Consider the following 25,953-nt stretch of genomic DNA (forward strand, 5'->3'; position numbering starts at 1 on the left):
GCATTGAGTTTATTATAAAACCAACGACTATTTCTTGTTTTTTGTAGCCCCAGCTGGCCTGGAACCTGCAATGTAGATCCAACTGGCCTTGATCTCACAGAGATCAGCCTGTCTCTGTCTTTCAAATGCTGGGATTACAGGCATGGGCCTGACACCAACAACAATTTTCAAAGCTTCTCCACCTTTACATGGGCTCCAGGGATAGAACTTGGGTTGTCAGGTTGAGTGGCAAGCACTTCACTGGCTGAAGTGCTTCATTTCACCATTTTGTATTTATTACATTTATTTCCTTGTGTGTGCATGCATGTAGGTGAGCATGCCACAGTGAACTTGTGGATGTGAGGACAGTTTGTGGGACTTGGTTCTCTACTTAAACCATGTGGGTTGTGAGGAGCTAGTCAGTCAGGCTTGGCAGCAAGTGTCTGCCTTTACTGAGCCATCTCACCAGACCCTAATTTTATGGGTATTTTCAGTCTTTTTGAGACAGGGTCTCCCTGTAGTCCCAACTGGTCGGGAATTCACTATGTAAACCAGGCTGGCCTTGAACTCAGAGATCTGCCTGTCTTTGCCTCCCCAAGTGCTGTCATTAAAGGCCATGCCTGGCTATTTTATGGTCCTTGAGGGTATCAGACAAGTGGAAATAAATCTAGAGAAGTAAAAACTGGCCTACAGTGTCTATAGATTCACCAGGTATCCACTATTAGATCAGTAACTTTGCATTTACACTATTTACAGGAAAAAAAGATATAGAAATGCTGATGAAAAAGGGCGTAGGACAGGAAAAGGGAGCCTGAAACTATTTTCTTGTCAATTCCAAATGATTTGGGGGTCTATATGGTTGCACTTGAAGTTATCAGTAACCCTTTCAGAGACAAATTTTTATACTAAATAGGCCACTGTGGGGTGTGGTGGTTCCCACCTGTAATCCCAGCACTCAGGAGGTTAAAATGTTTGAGGTCAGTCTGGCTATGTATGAAGACCTGGTCTCAAGAAATAAAACAAACTGTACAGGCCCTCAGCTAAGGAGCTCTTGGCTTTTCTCTGTTGTGGGTTTTGAAACAAACAAAAAAACCACTGTGAAGCTGGCATGCTGTACACTGAGCTTCAGTAAGGAAGGGGTCCCCTTGTGTCCTCAGTGTTATAATATACAGGAAGGTGGGGGCTGGAAAACGTGTTTAGGTAAATCTTATTAGGAAAAAAAGTGTTCAGGTATAAATGTTTGCTTCCTCTAAGAACCATATATATTTAAGAGAGTTGAAGACATACTTCTCAATTTAAAAAAATGATTTAAAATTATAGGGTTCAAGTGTAAGTGAAGACAGCCTACCCTGCTGCCAGCCCAGTGCAGGCCAGCTAGATGGCTCTGCAGTAACAACACTTGAAAGCTCCTATTCTTTGAAACTAATTTAAACACATGGAATTGTTGAAAGATTAAAAACCGCAGTCAGCTAATTACACTCCCTCTCATCTCTTATTCAGGAAATGAATCACTTTTCATTTCCACTTAGCTGAAGTACATGAATTTCTGCCTAATTAGAAATGTTGTAGATGGAACATTAGCAGGAGTGGGGCAGGTCAGGGTATCTCTGCTGCTCCATCTTTAATTCCTTATAGTGGGGCCTGATAGGAAAGAAGGGAGAAGTCATTAAATAATTTTAAATTATTTATAAAAATTACTTTGCCCAAATTATAATTATTTTTTCCCCAAATGGTCTCAAATGTCTAACGGAATGAGAGAAAAAGCAGTTCCAGGTTGATTTTAATGAACGTTTTAATGTTATATATAACAGAACATTATGACTACAATGGAAACAAAGTTTTCTCAATTTAATAAAAAAATTTTCAACATAAAGTGGAGAGGTAATAACTTGATACCTATATTATAGTATTTATTTTAAAAAATATTCCCAGCTTAAGGGTAAAGCATTTAATTTTGCATTCCAAACTCTAGCATCATGATTTTCATGTGAGCTTAATGCAGAATCACAGCAGGAAAACAAAAACATTTTAATTAATTTCCTTTATTTGTCATTAAATCAATAAAATCTTTGACTGCTACAGGTCTCCTTTAATAATATATATTGAACTTCTCTATTGGAACCATATTGCTAATGGCTGTATTATGTACACTCAAAACCAAACAAAACAACACTGTATAAAATCTAAATGTGAACATTGCTGAGTCCTAACATTTATATTTAACTTAAGGTTTTAATGTATTTTTACCGTTTCAACTTTTTGAAAAGACACCAAAAAGATAAAAATAAATATTCTTCTCTCTTGACTGTCTCCGGCTCGGACGATGGCTACAAGGGCACACTCGGAAGGGAGCCTTGCCGTGTGAATCACGGCCAAGTGAAGGGCATGGTGAGCCGAACGAACAGAAACCGCTAGTTTTTCTTCTTTTAAAGGAAACCACAGAGCAGTCCTGAAAAAAATACTTTTCTGAGTTCCGCGCAGGATAATTCTAGCAGAAGACAGGGGAGGTCCTGCAGTGCTTGGCAACTGCTGGGAGAGGCTGTGTCATCATAAAAATTTGGATGGTACATTAGCAGTGTTGCTGGAACATTAGCAAAAGTATATACATTCCAGTTACCTTTGATTAGCCATTATCACATATGTATGTGGTTTTTTTTTTTTTTGGACAAAAATATATATTTTTATAAAAAACTGATCATCCAACTTTAATGATTTCATATATGGACTCGAGAGTGTTAGTAAAAGGAACGGACCCAATTATGACAAGGTGATTCAGGGACGGAAAAATCAAGTTCCTCAGGAAAAGAAAAGTATAAAATTAGAGATTCAAGCACATTTATTCAGCCCCAGGCCAGTCTTGCCACAAACGATGCTGTTAAACGGGCTCTCCAACCAGAAAGGCTTTCAGTGGTCTCGCCGGCCCATTTGTGGTGTATCTTCATGGGGCAAATGGTCCTGACTGCCTTGTCGGAAGAGCTCGCGCGGCCTTCTCAAACACTGGACACCTCACTTCAATAACAGCATTTTTTGGTTCTTTAGGTGGGTTTATTTTAATTAACTGATAAAAGGGAAACTGATTAGCATTTTCCATCCCAACATCACCTATTTGCACTGCTAAAAATTCTTCGTTCCATCTGCTGCTTTACAATCTCTTACTTGCTAAAGTTGGCAAAGTTTGCAAAGGCATCTTGCTTGGGTTGCACAGTTCCAGAAGGCATGGCCATGTTGGGCATGCCCATTCCCATGGTGCCTGTCAAGCCCATGCCTGTGGAGGACATTCCCATGTTCATGTTCATGCCCAGCATGCTCTGGCTCATCATTGCAGTGTTACCCAAGGGGGGCATTCCCATGGTGCCTGTTATCACACTGGGCATATTCACAGGCATGGGTCCCCCCATCAGAGGATTAGTTTGTGGCCGGGCAGGAAGCATGTTTGATGGAGAGCTGAGGTTCACAGCTCCAAAGCTCTGCGTCATCACATTCAGAGGCTGCTGCATATCTGCAGGAAGGGAGGAGAGAGAGGAGCTTTACAAGGTGAATCCCTAAGATATGCCCACCAGCCAGTTTCCTTATAGTCAGTGTTTCTAACCCCAATATGATTCCTGGACAATGACTGCTAAGAGAAATCAATTCATTTGCCTTGGCTACTCGCCACAAATGCACAGGGAATATGGCCTGTTTCCCTGAGATGCAGAAACAGCAGCAGTGGGAGAACAAGACCCCACACGTTCCTACAAAATCCACTGCTGAATCCTACAGAATAAACTGTCAAACACCTGTGTCTATCTAAAACCTTAAGAAAGTTTGTATCTTTTGACTAAGAACATTATATTAAGGAAAAAAAGCAGACGTTCAAAATGCATACAAAATTCTAGTTATAGTAGAAAACGTAAAGACAATTTCAATGATCTGGAGGAGCGTACTGATAAAAAGCTAATTCTAAAAATCAGTTTTCCTAATGTTCATCACAGAAAAAGTCATCATAACTGGGTGTTATTGAGTAAGAACTGGAGAAAAAGTATAGATGAACTCATTCTACATGTCACTTACAGTACACGGAAAAAGACGGAAGCAATTGCCCTGGACTATGGAATTCAGATGAGTTTTGTTTCTTCATCATTGTTTGTAAAATAACAAATGTACAGCAATCAAAAAACTTTTGAAGTGCTGTCACCACTGAGCTACATCCCAGCACATGGCTTTCTAACAATCTCATCATATAGCTCAGGCTGCCTTTGAACTCATAAGCCTCCTAAGTGCTGGGACTATAGGCCTGTACCACTTCGCCCAACCACAAATACTTTTCTTTCAGTGATCAGGCCCCTAACACTGAGAGATGCTATCATATAGTGAGAGCAGAATACGAAATCAGCCAGAGTCGGCTAAAGGGCAGCAAGTGAACACTATGTAGAAAGAGACCTTGGGTAAGTACCCATTAACCTTCACCACCCTGTAGCCTATGTCATGTATTTTTATTTTAATGCTTGAAGCAGTCCTGGAATCAGGGCAAGGTTTGAGGCATGCAAAGAAGTGGGGTGTGCTAAGGGAACTTACTCTGTTGTTGAATCATTGTATTGAGCGATGGCTGCTGGGGTTTGGAAGGCTGCATACCAGGTAGTAAGTTGTCTAGACTGATGTTTACACTGGGGTCAGACCAAGTGGAGGGCAGGGTTTTGCTGACTGACTTCTGGACCATATCTGTATTCTGATTATAGAGAGGATTAGGCTTCTGCAGCACTGTGCTAACATTTTGCAAAGGCTGGAAAATAAAAACATGCTCTAGAAATTAAGCATCTGTTCCATACAGATTATCAGGTAACAATTTTAACAACAATGAATTCCTAAGACAGAAAATAACCACAACTATCCTATACTAATGTCTTCAATGTCCTGAATTGTTTTTCTCTTGTAACCCAGCATCTAATAGCTTTTTTTCCCCCTAAGAAAGAAAACAGTTTATTGAGTATACATCAAAGGACAGGAGGCTGGGCAGTAACCAGAGTACCATCTGCCAGGTTAGTACAATTTAAGGAAACACAGATGGAAATTTATTCTTATAAAAAACAGAATTCAGGTATGTCTGTTCATGTTATAAAGGCCAAACAGTAAGCATCAAGTTACACCTCACACATCAGCTGGCGTTACCCACTCTGCAAAGCTCTGCCGCCTACAGTGAGTGGAATGATACCAGTGGAACTTGATTATGCACAAGACCAACTTAGGAGGAAGGAGAAACTCAGAAGAAAGAAGCAGAGGCACCTGGTGGTTACTAAGGATGATGATGAGAGAGGAACAAAAAGGAGAGGACTGGGAGCAGCAGAAGGAAAGTCTACCAGTGCAGAGTGAGAGCGAGGGCTGGCTGGGCTCCTTGGAAACCACAGCAGAGCCAGCTTGTCACACATAGCAGTCACCTTTCTGCTTCTTTCTTCTCATCCTTCATCCTAATATCCAAAAGAGGAGTCTACACATTACAAATGAGTGACTAGCACTGGAAACAAATATTCTTAGTAACTTGTGTCAAAGCTGGCAAGTTTGTGGTACAACCCAGACACACATTTTCCAACTGTGTTTGTTCAAATTCTAGACTAGCATTATGCAATTTGGACTTAAAACTATTAAAAAGTGAATCTAAAATACCCCATTGTCTTGTTTGGTTCCTTTATGAACTAGAAACACCTGTGTTTCTCTGCTGTACATAGGCCCAGAACAAGGTGGCCATCTATCACCGAGCGAGTGAGGGTGACGTGGGCAATGACGCAGAGTGACACTGTCAACAGGACCAGAGCTGCACTAATGAGCATTTGCCATGAGGAAACAATGCACCTACGCCCTAAAGACAGACGTAAACACTGCTGAATCCCAATCTGTTGTGACTCAGCAGATGTCAGTCCATTTCTTTGTGGCAGGCGCCATGTTTGTCATTTTGGCAACTATAAATGGGTAAGAAGGCCTTGCCCCTCAGAACGACAATGACTCCATTGAAGTAGAGTGCAAGAGAAATGCTGTGTGCAAAAAGGGGGTACAACACCCCCCCCCACACACACACTCACTCTCAGAGTCATGAAGCCATGTGCCACCTAATGATGCTTGGGTCCCCAATGGGCCATGTGAGGTTAAGATTTTTATCTCCTAGGGGTGTCATCGTCTCGATTTGTGCTAAGTACACCATCATGTTTGGCACAATGATTCTAATAATGGTTAGCTATGTACTTCTCAAACTATGTCCACCCTTAAGCAGCACATGACTCTACAGACACGTGTATGTTCACACATACACTCACACACGGAGGAAAAAAAATTGTAAATCACAATTTCCAGGGGAAGCAGACAACTTACCTGTGATCTTGACGTGGGCAAACCCAGTCCCACAGTGTTAGTGCTCATGAGAGAGAAATTCATACTCTGGGAAGATGTCATGGTTGCCTGGGATGCCCCCATAAGATCAAACAGGTCTGAAGAGTTTGAGGCAGCAGGAGGTGGGCCTAGTGATGGCTGTGAGCCACTGATGAGTTCTACTGCAGGCTGTGGGGCACTGCCAAAGAGCTCACCACCAGAAACAACAGGGCCTGATGGGGCTTGGTTGAAGGCACTCCAGTCACCAAAGTCTCCATTCCCACTTGTTGCCATTGCTAAGACAGAAAGAAGGTGTGGGTAGGAAGCATTCCGAGTTTCACAGAGCAAGTAGAACAATCTATGAACTGAAACTAATTCAAGCTGATCAGAGTCCGTCCAGATTAGCATCTGCAGGCCCCGTCTCCATCTGGACATCATTCTTTCTCATGAATATTGCAAGAGTGCTAACAAGGTAGCAAAGGAGAAAGTCAGACTCACACATAAAGTAAAACCCAACTCTTGGCAGGTCTATAGGTGATAAGCAGAAATCACCATCAAAACTCTCCAACCAAGTTTGCATCTGTTAAACAAGTACGACCCAGCCGAGGACTCAAAAAAACAAGAAAGCAGCACTAAACTGCTTAGACTTCCTGCTGGGAGCTCCAAATTGTGTGAGAAGATACTCAGTAATATAAGAAAACTTAATGACCACCCATTATTTAGAAGGTTCAAGGAGGGATCCAAATGTAATTTATACCCAAATAATTGCCTAAACCTCATGTTCATGATACAAAGTTTATTAAAAACAAAACAAAACAGAAATCAAGGAGGATAAAAAGGTAAGAAAATGGCTGGGCGTGGTAGTGCACGCCTTTAATCCCAGCACTTGGGAGGCAGAGGCAGGAGGATCTCTGTGAGTTCAAGGCCAGCCTGGTCTACATAGTGAGTTCCAGGACAGCTGGGGCTACAGGGAGACCTGGTCTCAAAAAGACCAAAAAAAAAAAAAAAGTGATTGCAGTGTCCATGCACACACATGTGTGCACTGCATGGCAGCACAATGTTTGGAGTGGAATAAGAAGACTACTGTAAGTCTTAAGAAAGTGACACATGCTTTTGGTAAGGACCGTCACAATGCTTTCAGGAAGATGTTTATATCTCATGTTAACCTTGAAGGATGCGAACACATTGAAGAAAATTATAGAGGAGAAATATTTAGGTGAGACTAATTGAGCTTTAGAAATGCTATAGATGGTAAAGTGTTTGCTGTGCAAGCATAAAGATTTGGGTTTCAATCCCCATGGCCCCTGTAAAAGCCAAGGCCAGTGGCACACACCTGTAATCCTCATTCAAGGCATGCAGAGACAAGAGGATCCCTGGGGCTTGCTCATTAGCAAGTCTAACTGAAAGGCTGATCTTTAGGTTTAGTGAGACCCTGTCTCAAAAAATACAGTAGAGAACAATTAAGGAAGACACTGGATGTCAGCCCCTGGCTTCCAGACACAGCGTGTGGACACACTTGGACACACACATACATACACACATACACACATACAGCAACAGCAATAAATAAAAAAAATTTTTTAAGTTGTATCAGCTGTGCTTGGTGGCATACACCTTAAATCCCAGGACTTGGGAGGCAGAGGCAAGCAGATGTCTGTGAGATAGAGGCCAACCTGGTCTACACAGTGCTTTCCAGGCCAGTTGGGGCTACAGGGAGACCCTATCTCAAACAAACAAACACCAAAAAAAAAAAAAAACAAAAAAAACCAAAAAAACCACCAATGACAACAGGGTCAGAGGATGGACAGGGTAAGGGACTAGGTGGAGCCCTGAGGATGGACAGGGTGAGGATGGACAGGGTCGGGGACTAGATGGAGCCCTGAGGATGGACAGGGTCGGGGACTAGAGACAGAGCCCTGAGGATGGACAGGGTCAGGGACTAGATGGAGCCCCGAGGATGGACAGGGTCGGGGACTAGATGGAGCCCTGAGGATGGACAGGGTCAGGGACTAGGTGGAGCCCTGAGAATGGGCAGGGTCGGGGACTAGGTGGAGCCCTGAGGAGGGACAGGGTCAGGGACTAGGTGGAGCCCTGAGGATGGCAGCCTCTTCTGACCTCCGTGGGCATTGCACGACACGGGTGCACTTACCTACATGCAGGCAATAAATACAAACACATAAAATAAAAATAATAAACAAAAACAAAACAAAAACAAAACTACCTCATGCTAACACTTTTAAAAAGCACTCAAAACACTCCCATTACTATACTTTAAAGTATAATTATGAGGTCAAAACACATTCCATATCAAAGTACTGAGATTTTTTTTTTTGGAGACATGGTCTCCCTGTAGCCCCAGCTGGCCTGGATTTGCTATGAAGTCCAGGCTAGACTCAAACTCACAGAGATCCGCCTGCCTCTGCCATGTGGGTGCTGGGATTCGAACCCAGGTCTTCTGCAAGAACAGTCAGTATTCTTAACTACTGTCCTCTCTCTCCAGCCCCTTATTATTCTTATTGTATGTGTATGTGTGCATTGCCTGCATGTAGGTAAGTGCACCCGTGTCATGCAATGCCCGCGGAGGCCAGAAAATGCTGTCGGATCCCCTGGAACTGGAGTTACGGACAGCTGTTAGCTGCCACGGTGGGTGCGGGGATTCGAACCCGGGTCTTCTGCAAGAACAACCAGTGTTCTTAACCGCTGAGCCATCTCTCCAGCTCCTCAACATAAAATGTAACCCAGGTTACCGTAACAGCGATTAATCTCCTGAACTGAGTAATAACGCCAATCTGGTTCCATGACATGTTTTGTTTCAGCTTCACTTCGTGGTAAGCTTTGTATAGCTTATTTATTTACAATTTTTTTTTTTTTTTTTTTTTTTTGGGGGGGGATCTTTTTGAGACAGGGTCTCCTTGTAGCCCCAGCTGTCCTGAAACTCACAATGTAGACCAGGCTGGCCTTGAACTCACAGAGATCTGCCTGCCTCTGCCTCCAAGGTGCTGGGATTAAAGGTGTGCACCACCATGCCCGGCTTTTTATTTTTATTTTTTTAAGACAGTCTCACTTGTAGCCCCAGGTGTCCTGAAACTCATAATGTAGACCAGGCAGGCTGTTCTTGAACTCATAGAGCTCTGCCTGCCTCTGCCTCCCAGGTGCTGGGATTAAAGGCGTGTGCCACCATGCCCGGCTTTTTATTTTTACTTATTTAAGACAGTCTCATTTGTAGCCCTAGCTGGCCTGAAACTCACTATGTAGATCAGGCTGGCCTCCATCTCACAGAAATCTTCCCACCTCTGCCTCCTTAGTGCTGAGAATCATGCCTGGTTCACTGAAATTTTAAACTATACTCTCTCAAACTTTGGACCACCCAGATTTTATGAAACCAGCATCAGGATCCCTTTACCATCTGCTGGGAAAAGACAAAGCAAGGAGATAGCCTGTACTCTACATATTTACTTCTACAGACACAATTCTGTCCCTGAACAACCAACAGGTAGCATTAGCTCTGTTCTAGAGAGCTGGCAAGTTTCATTCCTGGAAAATCGGGTCAATGTAAATCACAGTGTTTTATCTCTCAAACGACATAATGTGTATTTATATTAGTCCCTGGGAAACTAAACGGTATGACTATGGGAAATTTCCTTCAGTTGAGTTTGAATAGTCTACAACTAACTTAATTTGTCCGGTACACTTAAGACACTGGCCCAATAAAATATATGTGAATAAATTGTTAGGTAATTATGAATCATAAATACCAGAAGGATTGAAAAGAGCAGATTAGCAGAAGCTGCTAATAACAGCTGATAGCTGTTCCATGTCCCTGGTTCTAGACAATCAAATCACCTCCTACCTTGGGAAGGGAAACTGCCCGATGCAGCAGCTGAGCCAAAGTCTGCAAATCCCCCTAAAAAATCAGCTGATCCTCCTAGAAGGTGAGAAATGAGAGAAATGTTTTAAGCTGACTGAGCTAGAGAACAACTGTTAACAATCTCAGGAAGCCTTTTTAGGAACGTACAGTGCCCAGGCCCACCGTTCACCAAGGCTCTCATCACGCCTTGCTGCCTGGAGCCTCTCGGACTTCTGACATCCTTCATTTCTCTACCCAGCGAGACCCATGACATACATCTACAGAAGGCCATTCCTCAGTAAAGCATCATGAGCAGAGTACGGTGAACAGTGCCTGCCAGCGATACTCTATAAGAACCTTGCCTTGGTACTTCAACCCGAGCAAAACACTGCTGGGTAAGACAGACACCATGCCAGTACAGGGCACCAGCCTTGACCTACTGGGCATAAATAAATGGCAGCCTAGTGACAGAAAGTGAGGCAATGAGTACACAGTCTGTTATTATACGGTAATATTACTTTCATGTAAAACTTCTCCATTAAAATTTAATTTAAATTGAATTGAGCCAAACAATATAATGTAAATATTAAAAGCATTTTCAAAATTATAAATTTGAAATTTCTAAGAAATTCTGGGGAATGCCAATTTATTGTTCCTGAACTTCAAAGAGGAATTTATAAGCACTGAGAAATTAACTTTTTTTACTGTACAATTCTGAAATGTAACATTGCTGCTGAATAAATGTATATTGTTTTTAACGAAATAAAAAATTTTCAAATATAGTTACAGGATTATAAAAAGAAAGGTCCTTGTGAGATTTAAGCCAAAGTATTTTAGGGACGGATATCACAATGTTTAAAATTTTCTCTCAAATGGTACAGAGCAAGCTATGTGACAAAGAACTACAAAGAAAATCAGGAAAAGTTTCACTTATTTACTTTATTCAGGTGTATGTCTACATGAATGTGTAACACATGCACTTGAGGACCCAGTGGCCAGGAGAGGGCATTGGGATCCCCTGGGGCTGGAATCACAGGCGGTTGTGAACTGCCTGACATAGGTGCTAGGAACTGAACCTGAGTCCTCTGTAAGAGCAGGACATGATTTTAACCACTCTTGCCATCTCTCCAGCCTCCATGTTTCAAAGTTTTAAAAATAAAATGTTGGAGAAAAAACCCTGAAGTTGATTCATATAAAACTCATTTTAAACAGAGGGAGAAAAATCAATGTACAGACCAGCCTGGGTGCACTTCCCCTTGTTCCTGAATGAAAGATTAAATACTTTTTTTTTTTTTTTTTTTTTTTTTTTTTTTTTTATTTTTTTTTTTTTTTGGTCTTTCTGAGACAGGGTCTCCCAAGCCCCAGCTGTCCTGGAACTCACTATGTAGACCAGGCTGGCCTTGAACTCACAGGGATCCGCCTGCCTCTGCCTCCCGAGTGCTGTGCCTATGAATGTAGTTTTTTCTTTCTTGCTTCTCTCTCATGCACACTCTCGCTCTTGCTCTTGCTCTCACTCATTATAGCCCAGTTGACCTGGAACTCACTCTGTAGACCAACAATGTGTACAATAAATAATATCTTAAGTTTTAGTATTTTATTTTCTTCTAGTCAATTATCAACGAAATAGCTAAAGATCTAAAACCTCAAGTCTGTTGGCCTTATTTTTGTCCTTAAAAGTTTTACCTCTTAAGACTTACAACCCTAGAAGTCTAGAGCAGCAGCTCAATTATAGTGCTTTTAGTGTTATGTGAATATTATATAGGTTACATTACATTACAGCTGCTTAGCCTGCAGTGCTTAAAAACTAGCCAGGTGGGACTGCAACATCTGGGCTGCACTCAAACATCACCAGGGACAGCTTCCAACATCTGGTGCCATTTCAGAATTGTCTTATCACTGCAAGACATTCTGCCCCATCTGCTACACTCAACTGGGTTAATTAAACTAGAACCAATGCCCCTTCTTAGCTGGCCAGCTGTAATAAATGGAGAAATCAGTTTCTGATATGTGTGCATTGCTCTTTTTTTAATGCACATTTTCTCTAGTCAATGATAGGCAGGCATAACAAGTTCTTCATTCCTTCACCATACTCCAGACATACACGTTCACACACACATCCTGACTCTAGCCAGCCGGCCAGCACCAAGCAGAATCCACTCCTACTACTATTGCTCATGTGGCTACTTTAAAATTCATCCAAATGATAGAGATTGTTTTTTTTCCTTCCTCACAGGTATATACATGCTATGTGAGGGGCACAGAGGAACACTAAGTACAATGTGTACTATCAGTAAGAACATAACAATAACAATTAGCAGAGATGAATGCTGCAAATGGTTCTTAATATTCATGTTTGCTTTCTATGATGTGCTTTCTATGACGTCACGTCAAACTGACTGATCAAAGTATACCGTTAACAGATTATCAATTACTACAACAGTGATTTAAAAACAGGAATTATTTTAACTTGCTTTATTCTAGCAGTGAATAAACACCAGTAATTTTTTATGTAAAGCAAGTACAGCTCTGCAAATATTAACTTGAAGCTACAAAGAAAATTCATGTTGCAGATAAAAGCACCGAATAACAGATTTTAAAAAATGCTCCCTGAATTCAGTATTTCAGACATGTACCTTACTTGCTCTGTTGTTCCCTTTCTTCTCCCTAACTAAATCAGAAGCGTTCCTAGTTTCTCCGCAGCAAGCATTCTTCCAGGTTTTACATGCAATGTGGCTGCAGCAGGCATGGAAACACGCACAGCTATACACCTTCTTTGGATGGATGTGAATTCTTCTGAGGCACTGTTTCAGATTACATAACTCTATTTCATTGAGTTCAAGTTTCTCCTAGGAGGGACAATCCATACAACATGTCTGATAACCGCGGTGATGCTTTAAATTTAGCAGAAACTTCCTATGCTGAAGCATTTCCCCAGATCATTTCTAAAGAAATGTAAATAAAAGAGCCTATCAAAAAGTGCTGCACGTGGAAGGCTGCTCATTTTCACAGGAGCTATTGTTCCAGATTCCCACATGAGAGCTGTCATTATAAATGAACCACATCCATCTGCCTTTTCAGGGCAGCAAGGAGGTTATTTACATCCACCAGCTGGGAACATGGATTTTCCAAAGCAATACTAAACAAGAAAAATACAGCCAGACAGTGCTTAAAACACAAATGTAAATGTTAATGAAGACTCTAATGTAGTACATTAAAGAAAATGAAGAGTTCTGATATATAAGGCAACTATGACAAAAACTATCCATAATTTATAAAAACTTTAGAATAATCAGTATGAATGTAACCTCCACTAGAAAAAAAAAAAAGATTCAGAACAGGCAAAGCTACAACTGTTTGATAAAATACATTCAGACCCTGCATCCAAGCAATGCAAAACAAAATGAAATCCAATATTTTCCTTATCAAATGAAGTCTGAAAAGGTGTTAACGTGCTGCTTTGTTAAGAACAAAGAAAAAACCCAAACCAACCTAATGTCTAGGAGATAAGAGACCATTTGGTTATATCAACTACATACAATGTGATGTCACAAAGTATTAGCGAGCTCTGTGAAAGAGCATACTGCCACAGGAAATGGCCGGATGGTCCTGGTGAAAAGCTACTTACAGAAGAAAAAAATCTAAACACTTCAGTACATTTTTCTGAATATAAACAAAAAATATATATTAAGGGCCAGGCATGGTGCACATCTGTAATCCCATCAGTGGGAAGGCTGAGGTGCAAAGTTCAGAAATTGTGAGGTCAGCGTGGGTTGTACACCAAAACTTTACTTAAAACAAACAACAAAAAATACTCATCAAAATTATTATTAGCTTTATATATTTATTTATTTTTATTTTTTGGTATTTTTGAGACAGGGTCCTAGCTGGCCCGGAACTCGCTATGTAGGCCAGGCTCCCCTCAAACTCACAGAGATCCTCCTGCCTCTGCCTCCCTAAAGGCATGTACCACCACATCTGGCTTGGCTTTATATATTTAAATGAGGGCAAATTACTTGTTTTCTACATTTCAAAAGTGAGCATGTAATACTTTTAGTAGTCAGAGAAAATTTTACTAAAAAAATTAATTTTTAGTAAGTGGCTTAGAGCAAGAGATAACCTCTATGCAAATGCTACGTAAGCTGGCATATTGAGGTTGCACTCCAGTGCTTCTGATTCATGTAAAATGCAGTTACTCAGAGCAGAGCAACAGGTTCAAATGTTTATGAAAAATTTGGATTTGACACATTTCAGTGCTTAAAAAAATGCTGTGAACTTGGAATAAACTCTAAGTCTATTACAAACTCTTTCTAACTGTACATTTCCTCTCCAATCCCACTTACTGCACAATATACCTGACAGTATGTTAAGACCTAAATTCCTTTATTACAAAGGGACGAAGCTCAAAAGGCAGATTTATAGTGTAAGAGAACGTGGTGCTTTTCAGCATCTCATTTCTAATTGACTTATTTTCTAATTCTGAGTCCTTCGTTGGGGGGTGTTTTAGTTCCTGTTGTAGTTTGTTTTGAGACAGGGTCTTCCTGGAGCGCCAGCTGGCCCGGAACTTGCTATGTAGACCATGCTGGGCTGGATCTCACACAGATCCACTTGCCTCTGTTGGGATTAAAGGTGTGAGTCACTATGCCTGGCTAATTTTAATTCCTACTTTCTATCACTGACCTATTGAAATGCTTTGTTAGAAATGTACTATATGCAAGAGACACTATAACATCACTCCAGTATGGATTTAAAGGATGATCACTACAATGGGACAGTATCAAAATAGTCTCAAGAACATGTTGATGAATGGTTAGGTTTCACACATGCAGTTTTAAATTTGGTCAGATATTCTACAGTGATTTTAATGGATATACTTTTTGAAAATGCTAGAACTAAGGGTGTTATTTCACATACAAAAAAAGAAAAACAAAAAAAGGGAGGGAGGGAGGGAGCACAGACAATGTGCACACTCTCCATGGAATCTTGTCTGCTGTGTGAGCGGCACAGGGGCCCTATCTACTCAGCTGTACTTTGTGGCCCTCGCTGGCACAGCAGCTCTATTATAAACACCTCTGGGTGTTGACAAACAGCAAAGTTAATGTGGTTGATTCTTACACCTCCTCATGTGCAAGTGTTAAAGATTTAAGTCTAACTTTCTGCCATAACAGAACTTAATTTAAAATAGATTACTACAATACTGTAGGGAGATCTGTAAAACTAGTTAAACATCCTATTTCAAAGAGAAAATAATTTAAAAAATAATTGATGTCAAACCAAGTTCAGTTACTTTTGAGAGAGATTATTAAGATAAACTAAGGGCAAGAAACCTTCCAGATTTCATTTAAACTTTGTCTCAGTTACTGTATTAATACTAATTGCTATTTGTATATAATTAGTCAGTTTACTGTTTACATTAGAGAAGAAAAACCACTCAAAAGTTTCTTGCCAAGCGAGAGAAACATGCTGGTGTTTAATAATTCTCTCTGTTCAAAGAAATCTTGGTATCACAGAGGAAGAAAGTTACATCAACTCATCTAACCTTCCTAGTTAATTCTTCTCTGATTGCTCAATATTTCATGCAAAGAAGTCCACAGTAATTGATATTCTGTGACACTATGTCTGTATCAGATGGCAGTATGCTAACTACTAGTTAAAGTTACAGTTCAAATCCTAAATGTAAAAGACAGCACATCAATTGTTAAACACTAATCTAGCTGTTCTAACTCTGAGCATTACAGTCTGTCAATTTATAAAATAATTTTAGGAATAGTTATAGAAAAAGGGGGAAAGGAATTAAAGGATTTCACGAACTAGGTCAAACCGGACATCTTGTTATGTTTATTCCTAAGCCAGTAATTTTATGACAGCAAGCAAGAAGGAAAATAATTGGTGGCTTTATATTATAAATTACATGTCCTAATCTATCAATGAGAAGTAATTCACAACATGGATTTAACACTTACATGCTAAAACAAAAGTTTGAAAACAATTCAGCTTTTAAGATTTATTACACACAACTCAGAATAGCACCTTTATTTCACACATTAGTTATGCCATAATCCTGCTTAGAAAAATTTTTAAAAGCTCTATTTCTTGAGTGGATTTTACTTGAACTACAGTAGTATTAAAATTCTATAGTCATCAAATATAATCCTAAGGTATCAACTTACTTGGAAACAATTTATTACGAGTTACTAAAAATCTAGCACACATTTGTTTTGACTTCCAATCTTCAACCTCAGTGATGAGAAAGTCTTGGTAAAATGGTTTATTTGATCTTTTCCTCTCCTTCCCCCTCCTCTCTCTGAAACTCCTGAGGCTTGTCAAGTGGTCCTCCCGAGTTGGCTTCCTAGGTACTGTGATTACAGGCCTGTGCCATTCCCCCAGCTCACAGCAATCTTCTAATATGCTTGGTGGGTAATACCCCTTTCCCCTATAGCATTTGCTATGTTCACAACTAGATACTTATTTCTAGTTGTGATCATTTGACTAATGATTACCTCTCTCATTTGATCTTTCCAAGGGCTTAAGAATTCTAGACCAGTGTCCACATCAACGTTTGCTGGCAAATGATGGAGAAGGGAGTGAATCTGAGGCTATCTGTTTTGACAACAAGAATGAAAGCTTGAGGGAGAGTCACTAAAATATGGAGAGTAACACATCTTGTCGTAAAAAGAAATAAACTGTAATTATAAATTATAATATAGCTTTTCTCATCTCCAAGTTAGTCTCAGATGAGATTAAAAATGGCAGGGCACAGTGGTGCATGTCTTTCACTTCAGCACTCAGGAGGCAGAGGGAGGAGGACCTCTGTGAGACTGAGGCCAGCCTGGTCTACATAGCGAGTTCCAGAGTTCCAGGACAGTTGGAGCTACAGGGGAGACCCTGGAGAGAGAGAGAGAGAGAGAGAGACAGAGAGAGAGAGAGAGAGAGAGAGACAGAGAGAGAGACAGAGACAGAGATGGGAGAGAGGGAGAGAGGGAGAGAGGGAGAGGGAGAGGGAGAGGGAGAGGGAGAGAGAGAGATTAAAAATGAAAGCTACAAAGCCTCCAAAATCTTTTGGACTGTGTAAAATTTTCGTAGATACATCATCCTGAAATACCTTTTGTTAGTAATTTAGAGAGGCAGCAGTAAGGAGTCAGTGACATTACTACTCGCCAATATCTACAACTATCACAAAGAGGCTTTTCTGGCCCTCTCTATATGATGCTGCAGTCTGACCTCATGTCAGTCCTTCTCCAAGGCCCTTCTTTCAGTAAAGACTTTGAAGGCAGGGACCCCGTACAGAGTGAGGTAGAAACTTCTGGAGAGATTCTGCATGTCAGCAAAGTTCCTATCACTCTTGCTAGCATTTACTGTATTTGTCAGTATTGCCCAGAGACTTTGGAACTTTTTTATTTTTTTTTTTAATTAAAATCATCCTAATCAGTATTTGTTAAAACAAAACAAAACAAAAAACCCAAGAGGGTAACTTCACAGCATTATAAAGGCAATAATCTACCAAAGAAAATTAAGATTTCTTGAAAAAGTTACCAAATTATCACTTTCTCCATGTAAAAGCTATTACATAATTCTCCCCAAATAACATTCAATGCTCCCTTATTTCACATTAATAATAAATCCGGAAAGTAAGTACTTTTGCAGGACTGGAGATTGGGTCTAGAGCCTCCCAAATGCTAGGGAGGTGCTCTTCCACTGAGCTATATCCCCAGTCCTTTTTTACATTTTATTTTGAGACATGGTCTTGCTAAATTGCTCTAAACCTGTGATCCTCCTGCCTTAGCCTCCAGAGTATCAGGAATTACAGGCCTACCCAGGCCTGGCTGGTAATTATATTTTCATTCCAACTTTGACATAGCATTTTTTTTTTTCGGTCTTTTTGACATAGGGTCTCCCTGTAGCCCCAGCTGTCCTGGAACTCACTATGTAGACCAAGCTGGCCTTGAACTCACAGAGATCTGCCTGCCTCTGCCTCCCAAGTGCTGGGATTAAAGGCGTGTGCCACCACACCCAGCGACATAGCATTTTTTAAATGACCAAAAACACAGATGCTGGAAAGGGAAGCTGATGTGAAGCCTACCTGCTGCCTGGCTGCTGCCATCAAACAGGTCCACAAGGTCACCCGATGACTTGCTGCTAGGCACTGAAGTCTGAAAACAGCAGAAACAGTAAGCTTAGAAAACAAACCCCTATCTTTAATTCCCAATTTTAATGTAAATTATGGTAATTATCAAAATGAGGCTAGATTAAGTTTTCTTTTAAAAAAAAAGAAGAAAAAAAAAAAAAAAAGGAGTACTAGTCTATAATTCTACATAACAAGAAATGCAGAAGTCCTAACAGCTAAAGTTGCATCCACCCCATGGTTTTATTTTTGTTTTCCAGACAGCCTTTAAAAAAAGATCTCAACCACTGAGCAACCTCTCCAGCCCCCAAGACAGGGTCTTGCTATGTAGCCCAGGCTGACCTTGAACTCTCAATCTTCCTGCTTCAGCTTTCCAAGTGCTGGGATTCCAGGCATCCATGGTCACACCAAGCTCTGTTCTCTAACATCTGCACTTTCCACTAACTTACTTCTTTTTATGTTGCATTTCAATCTGGAAAACACATCTTCCAGATCATATTCAGTTCTTAATCCATGCTATGAGAATCAATTATATATGTGCGCGCACATGCGTGTGCGTGTGTGTTTATTTTTGTTTGTTTTATTAAAATCACAGAATCCTGTCTAGAGTAAGATTCTGGCCTCCAGTCTTATAAGGTTCCTCTGTGTAATTTCAAGGATTCGTACCCATTATAGACCAAATTCCTATCTTGCTCTAGAACTCTATGAACTACATCAAACAACTGATACAAAAAAATCAGTATAGTGCTGGATGTGGTGGTGCACACCTTTAATCCCTGCACTCAGGGGGCAGAGGCAGGTGGAGCTCCGTGAATTCCAGGCCAGCCACAGCTACATATCAAGACCCTGTCTCAAAACAAACACCTAACCAACCACCCCCCAAAAAACCAAATAAATAAATGACATAAAATAAATTAGTATGATTCTATGTGGTCTGATAAACTGATGTTTCATATTCAATTCCCAAAGTAAATGATGGCGCTTGGGTTTCTACTATTTTTGTCTTCTCCATGGTATCCATAAGCACTACGATACCTATGCCCTCTATACTCAACGCATACACATTAAATTAGAACTGAAGTTTTAGATACTGGGGGGGAAACATAAGGTAACTGGTACTTTGAAAATGAAAATATTATAGTGTAATTCAAAAAGGCCTTTCAGTTGTAAGAGATCTGGAACAGTTGTGTAACTTTTCAAAAACTTCAGCTTTCTATATATTTTCTAAAAATAGTAATAAAGCAAAAACAAAAATCTTAGCACTAGAGAAGCAGAGACAGGAGGATCACAAGTTCAAGGCCAGCCTGGGCTCCAAAGGAGACTCTGGCTCAAAAGATCCACAGCTTTTACTAAAACCTAAAATACTTAAGGCAAAGTGACATATTCAAGTCATACTACGAACTAATATTTAAAATGCTTTAACATGTGAGATATGGACTGTAGTCCAGTGGCAGAGTGCTAACATAGCATACACAAGGCCCTGCTTCATCCCTAATACTTCTCCATATGACAAGTGACAAAGGTCAATTTACTGTTAATAACTACTGAAGTTTGGGTGATTTTCCTCATAAAACCTAAGGTGAGTTCTCTAAGACAGTCATATATTAGGGTTTCTATTGTTATGGTTATCAAATTCTATATAGCAATCACTGACCTACAGAAAGGGTCTTCTACGACTACAAGGACATAATACAGCCAGCATCTCTCTTTGACCATAACTAAAGTTTTAATTTTGAGGATTTTTGTCAAAACTGGGGAAAAAGTAAACCCTAAGAATAAAAAACAGTAAGAATGAGTATCACACACCAGTTCAGAAGGCGTGGCAAAAACTGACAAAGTATTAAATATGCCTGGCTTTCTTTTCAAAGTCATTTATAATTTCTGGGATACAGAGAAAAATGTTTCTCCCAGCTTTTAGCTACTTTTGTTGCAATGATATAAGTAGTATCAGCTGGAAAAGATAAAAGAAAAAAAATAAATAAAAAGACAAAATTTTAATCTTCCAGGGCAGATTCTTTTCTGGCAGATTTTCTGTCTAAAAGACTGGCTTGTGGCCAATTATCTCTAGGTAGATTTCATTCTAGTGGCAGGAGGCCAGAGGGATACTTGTCATTTAGGTACACCCATTACCGACCACAGTAAAGACGGGGCAAATGGCCCCTCCTTTATAGCTGCCACCTCCACGTTAGATGAAACCTTCCTCCCACAGGGCTACCTCTTCAGCTCCCCTTTCCTTTTTTATTAAACATGAGCATAGAGCTTCCTAGTTGCCAGACAGGTTTTTGGTTTGGTTTTTTTTTTTTTTGGCTTTTTTGAGGCAGAGTGTCCCTGTAGCCCCAGCTGACCTGGAATTCACTATGTAGACCAGGCTGGCCTTGAACTCACAGAGATCCACTTGTGTCTGCCTCCCAAGTGCTCAAAGGCATGCGCCACCACGTCCCCCGTTTTTTAAAAAAAGATCTTTGTATTTTTGTGAGAGAGAGAGAGAGAGAGAGAGAGAGCGCATATGCGCATGCACTAAGAGGGCATGGATCTCCAAGAGCTGGAGTCACAGGAGGCCGTGAACCTCCTGACATGGGCACTGTGAACTGAACCTGGGTTCTCTGCAAGAGCACAAGAGCTCTTAACCACTGAGGCATCTCTCTAGCTCTTCTTCTCTTTTTTGCTGTCTTCTCTGGCCCGTCCCCACTTTATAGTTTGAATGATGGAACCCAGGGCCTCACAAATGCTAGGCAAGCATTCTACCACCAAGTTACAGTGCCAGTCTCCTGCTCTTTTACCGTTTCTTAAAACTTTCAAATACTCCTGTTTTCACTAGTGAATGAGCCATGGCTTGGTAGCCCTGGTGGTATTAGATGGGAGCTGATGTACTACAGTGGAACTCACAACCTTCCCCACATTCAACAACAGTGTCCTTCCCACTTTTCACAGAAGGTAGATAGACAATCATTCAGCACTTGGACCAGTTTCTTACCCCAAAGAGATCTCTTGTTATTAATGACTGAGTAATACATGCCAGATGATCTATAATTAATATGACCGATGCCCAACATTTCTAATGTGGGAATTCTGAAAGCAGTTTAAGAGAATAAAACAAAATCGTGTTGTGCAGACCGCTGCTGCTTGCACCTTGGCTGAAGACTGAGGTGTGTGGGTTGAAGCATTCTGATCTGGGCTGGCTTTGTCCCCCGTGTAATGTGCCGCTGCTCCAAGATCAATGGTTTTAGAAGGGTTTGCTGTGCGCTTGTGTCGGGTTGTGGTGGTCTCTGTGGCCTGTGTGATGTGGATGTGCTTTGTCGTCACAGTTTCCTCTTCATCTTTGAATTCACCTCTGGGAGATCCACCTCGCCTCGCTTTCTTTTCCTCATCGCTGTCACTAAAAGATATTAAAAATGAAGCAAAATAATAAGACTTTGGAATATTTTAAGAAGGAGTCCTCAGTGGTTTGAGTGAAAGAATTTCAGATGCATTAACTCCAAATCCCACACTTTGACTATCTGACAGGGAGCAACACGAAGTTATTTAGGCTGCCGAATAATGATATGTATGCACTGGGGAGGGAAGAGGGATGTGCAGAATTCCCTTGTTGGTCTGAAACAGGGGAGCTCCAGAAAAGGATTTACATAAACGTGCACCAGCAAAAGATGCCTAAAATACCTCAATGTTTATTACAGATTTAAAACTTAATTCAGAGGTAAAATAGTAGCATTAAATGAGAATTGGCTATGATTCTAGTGCATCAAGCACCATGAAACCATTTTCTCTATTGGATTGTGTGAAAACGTCACAATTCAATTGTCACTCATTAATAAAATTATTGATTTTTCAAAAAAGGCATGGTCTTGTATAGCCCTACCTGGTCTCAAACTCACTATATGGCCAAAGATGATCTTGAACTCCTGAATCTCCTGCTTCCACCTCCCAAGTGCTGGGGTTACATACATGATGCCACTCCCAGCTCCCTGAATTCTATTTCTAGAACAATTTTGTCAGTGAGTCTCAGGTACTAATGCAAGTTACATAATACAAATATTACAACAGGTTGGGCATGGTGACACATCTCTTTATTCTCACCATTTGGGAGGTGGAGGAAGGAAGGTCAGGAGCTTAGGGTCATCCTTGCCTACACGAAAAGTCTGAGGTCAGTTTGGGCTACATGAAACTCTGTCTCAGAGGGAAAAACATAACTAAACAAATACCCCTCCCCCGAAACATAACAATTTCATTGAACAGCTTAAAAATACTATAGCATTTAAACACAAATGAGTAAAGTCTCTTTTGAAAATGCAGAAGAACACCAGGGAATATACTATACACCTCTGTTATCAGATCAGACATTTACATAACTGAAAATTGTGCTTCACAGAAACTTAACTACGTTCAAAATGTTTCTGAAACAAGCAATTTCTTTTTAGTCACATTCAAAACTTAAAACGGTGCAAATCAACCAACTAAGAGACCAAAAACCTCACAAAAAGAACCAATCTAGAGAGCTAAAAACTGGGGTTTTCATATGCTAGGAATGAAAACATTAGCACTAGTCTGTTCTCTAGTAAGAAGTCACTGAGTTTTTGCCTGGGCATAAGCAGAAGGGATGGAGGGAAGGACAGAAAGGGAAGGAGAAAGGGAGAAAGAAAGAGAAATGAAGAACAGAAATACGCCCCATTACCTGTATTACTGAATTTCAGAGTAGGTGGTTTAATTTATAAATATCCTGGAGCAAAATACTTCAATTTTTTCCTTTAAACTATGACTATTACTGATATAATTTCACTTAAACTAATCTAAAGCAATTTTGACTTAAATACAAACCAATTTGAGACTTGTATAAATCAAGGATTAAAAAGAATGGGCCTGTAAGATGGCTCAGCCGGTAGAGGGCTTGCCATGTAAGCCCAACAACCTGAGTTTAATTCCCGGATTGCATATCAAATTGTCCTCTGACCTCTATATATGCTCCATGGCACATGGGCACCCATACACACTCAATAATAGTTACTTCTCATATAAAGCAAAGGGGTTAAATATATGTACTTTCTTAAAATGCAAGAAACGTGTAAGATCTGATAAGAAATAACTCAAACAACAAATGACCTAAATAGTCATGTCATCAACCTTATAAATAAAATTGCTGTTTCTTATCTGTTTGATGTCAAATTTTATTGCAATGCAAGATAATACTTTGTACGTTCAAGAATTCTTGATTCTAATAATGAATTAACAGATCTAATCCTCATCACATGTGACTTTGTCTAAAAACATACTGTTTTCTCACAAAGATTCCAAAATTAAAAGTTCCTAACATGCCTTATCACTAGCTGAAGTTAGTGATACAGTCACTATTAAACAGGAATACTCTCCATCAGTGATGTAGAAGCCTTTACAGATCCCTCTGAGAGGAGATGAAGGAAAAACAAACAGCAGCACCACCAGGGAAAACCAGAAGACCCACACAAAGAGGGACCAAGTAAGAAAAGAAAGCCCAAGGACAGGAGGGCAGAGGAAAGAAAGTAACTGGAAGATAAACACAGTTACATGACTACAAGCCTGACCCACACCTCAGGAAACAGCAACAAATATACAGCTGCTGTTTTCCAATCAAGCCACAAACGTCCCTACACAGGCCACAAGAACATTAGTAAGGAAAAAAATCAGTGTATTTAAGTCAGCACGATTTCCTGAAGTCCAGTGCTTATAATTAACACATACAGGCTCTTTCAATATAAAGGAGCTAAAAAGCAGTTGTAAAAGAGATTCATTCGAATTACTGAAATAAATTCTGTTCCTTCAAAGATCACATTTTTGCAAGTCTTTAAAGGAGGCATCCTAGAGATTTAATGACTCTGGATTATATTGAAGAGAACATTTCAGAACTTATTTCAAAATCAGATTATGGTTTTATTGAACTTCAATGACCTATAAATCTGAACTACTACCAACCTATGGGTAGGAAAGAGATACTATTTAGCTAAAAGAACTCACTTCACATAGGCCCACATAGTCCATTGGAATGGTTTCAGGTTTTATTTACTGTTTGAGGTAAAACTAGGTATATAATTGCCCTACCAAAGAGAATGACGTTTATGAAAATACAGGTCTGTATTACAACTTTTGGTTTGAACTCTGCTTGGATTCTTCTAGTAACGCAATGCCACAGGAAGGGAAGTTCCACACTCTATCCTTTTCTAAAGCTTATTGTCTAGGCTTCATTTTTCCACCAGCATTATCTTAGATTCCTGGACCACTCAAATGCAAAATAATGTACAATTTTTACTGGGGGAAAAAATTCCAGGGGAGACTAAGAAGCTCGAAATGAAGCACAGAGGACAGACGGGGAGGCCAGGGGTAAGCGGCACCAACAGTGGGACACAGCTCTGCTACCAACAGCACTTGCGTCTGATCTGGTCATGAAAACAGCTGCCAGTGCTGCTTCCGTAGCACAAAGAGTGAACCTGGGAGGACGGTATTACATGGCTCCTGCAAGGATGACCAGCCAATTCATGAATGGTTCCACGTTGTTGCATAGGACATTTTAGGGGTGACATTCTATGTAACTCTTTATTGGTGAATATTATATACCTGGAATCAAAGATAATGCTGGTGGAAAAATGAACTATTTAATATGGTAACCCCCGACATCATATTTTAATTAAGTATACCAATATTGGCTTGTCAGCTGTTAACAAATGCACTGAACTAGCGCAGCATCTTAACATGAGACGCTCTGGGGGAGCAGGGGGAAGTAGCAGCCTTCTGTACTTTATGTAGCTTTTCTGTGACCCTGATTCTTCTATGGAAATCTCTTTTAAAAGACTTCAACCCTGGGTGTGATGGCACATGCCTTTAGTCCCAGCACTCAGGAGGCAAAGGCAGGTGGATCACTGTGAGTTCAAAGCCAGCCTGGTCTACATAGTGAGTTCAGGTCTGCTGGGACTACAGGGAGACCCTGTCTCAAAAAGACAAAAACAAAAACAAAAACAATCTCAGATAATATGAATAACTCCCAAATTAAAACAAAACACCCAGCAGCATACATTTTGCATGCTTTGGAAGGGACTCAAAGACAAAATGTTCATTCACACCTGCACCTTTCTGGAGAGTCTTCTCTATCTTTCCTCCGGAACTTGCTGATGGTGTCATCAATTGTGCTTCCGATTTTATCACTTAGTTCACCTAATTTATCGCTGAATGGAAAAGCACTCTTGTTTTTATCCCACTCCTCATCCCATTTTGATCTGGGCTCAGGGTCGTATCTTTCACCTGTATAATACATTTTAAAAATAAACAACTTTAAGGATGTTAAATTCAACATAGTCCTTATTTTTGATGCTACTTCTCATAATAAAATTGTTTTTAAAGGAAAACAGAAAGCTCCACAGTGCTGCATCAACTGAGTCACAGCACAGTGCAGCATGCATACCCAGCACTAAGGGAATCATCAGGAATACAGATTCAAAAGTTTTCCTCCATGAATACTTCCCAACCCTAATGGACAATATTCAAGACTTTTAAAAATACTGTTGTAGCCAGGAGTGGTGGCGCACACCTTTAATCCCAGCACTCAGGAGGCAGAGGCAGGCGGATCTCTGTGAGTTCGAGGCCAGCCTGGTCTACATAGTGAGTTCCAGGTCAGCTGGGGCTACAGGGAGACCCTGTCTCAAAAAGACCACAAAAA

General features: G+C 40.4%; 1 protein-coding gene across 3 annotated transcripts in view; it reads right to left on the minus strand.

Moving 5' to 3' along the window:
- Positions 1-1,753: 1,753 nt before the first annotated feature.
- Clint1 (clathrin interactor 1) overlaps positions 1,754-25,953 on the minus strand; it is a 66,626-nt gene continuing 42,426 nt past the window's right edge. For 2 of the 3 annotated variants that reach the window (XM_008847393.2, XM_029570545.1), the window contains 7 exons: positions 25,361-25,538; positions 21,408-21,654; positions 18,237-18,306; positions 10,163-10,237; positions 6,316-6,608; positions 4,534-4,738; positions 1,754-3,478 (listed from right to left, as the gene is read on the minus strand). In XM_008847393.2, the coding sequence (XP_008845615.1) occupies positions 3,132-3,478; positions 4,534-4,738; positions 6,316-6,608; positions 10,163-10,237; positions 18,237-18,306; positions 21,408-21,654; positions 25,361-25,538 (1,415 nt within the window). In that variant the 3' untranslated portion in view covers positions 1,754-3,131. The remainder of the gene's footprint in view (positions 3,479-4,533; positions 4,739-6,315; positions 6,609-10,162; positions 10,238-18,236; positions 18,307-21,407; positions 21,655-25,360; positions 25,539-25,953) is intronic. The other variant, XM_008847394.2, reaches the window with a different exon arrangement.

This window comes from Nannospalax galili, unplaced genomic scaffold (assembly GCF_000622305.1).
Source record: "Nannospalax galili isolate Female #2095 unplaced genomic scaffold, S.galili_v1.0 scaffold983, whole genome shotgun sequence".
Classification (NCBI taxonomy): domain Eukaryota; kingdom Metazoa; phylum Chordata; class Mammalia; order Rodentia; family Spalacidae; genus Nannospalax; species Nannospalax galili.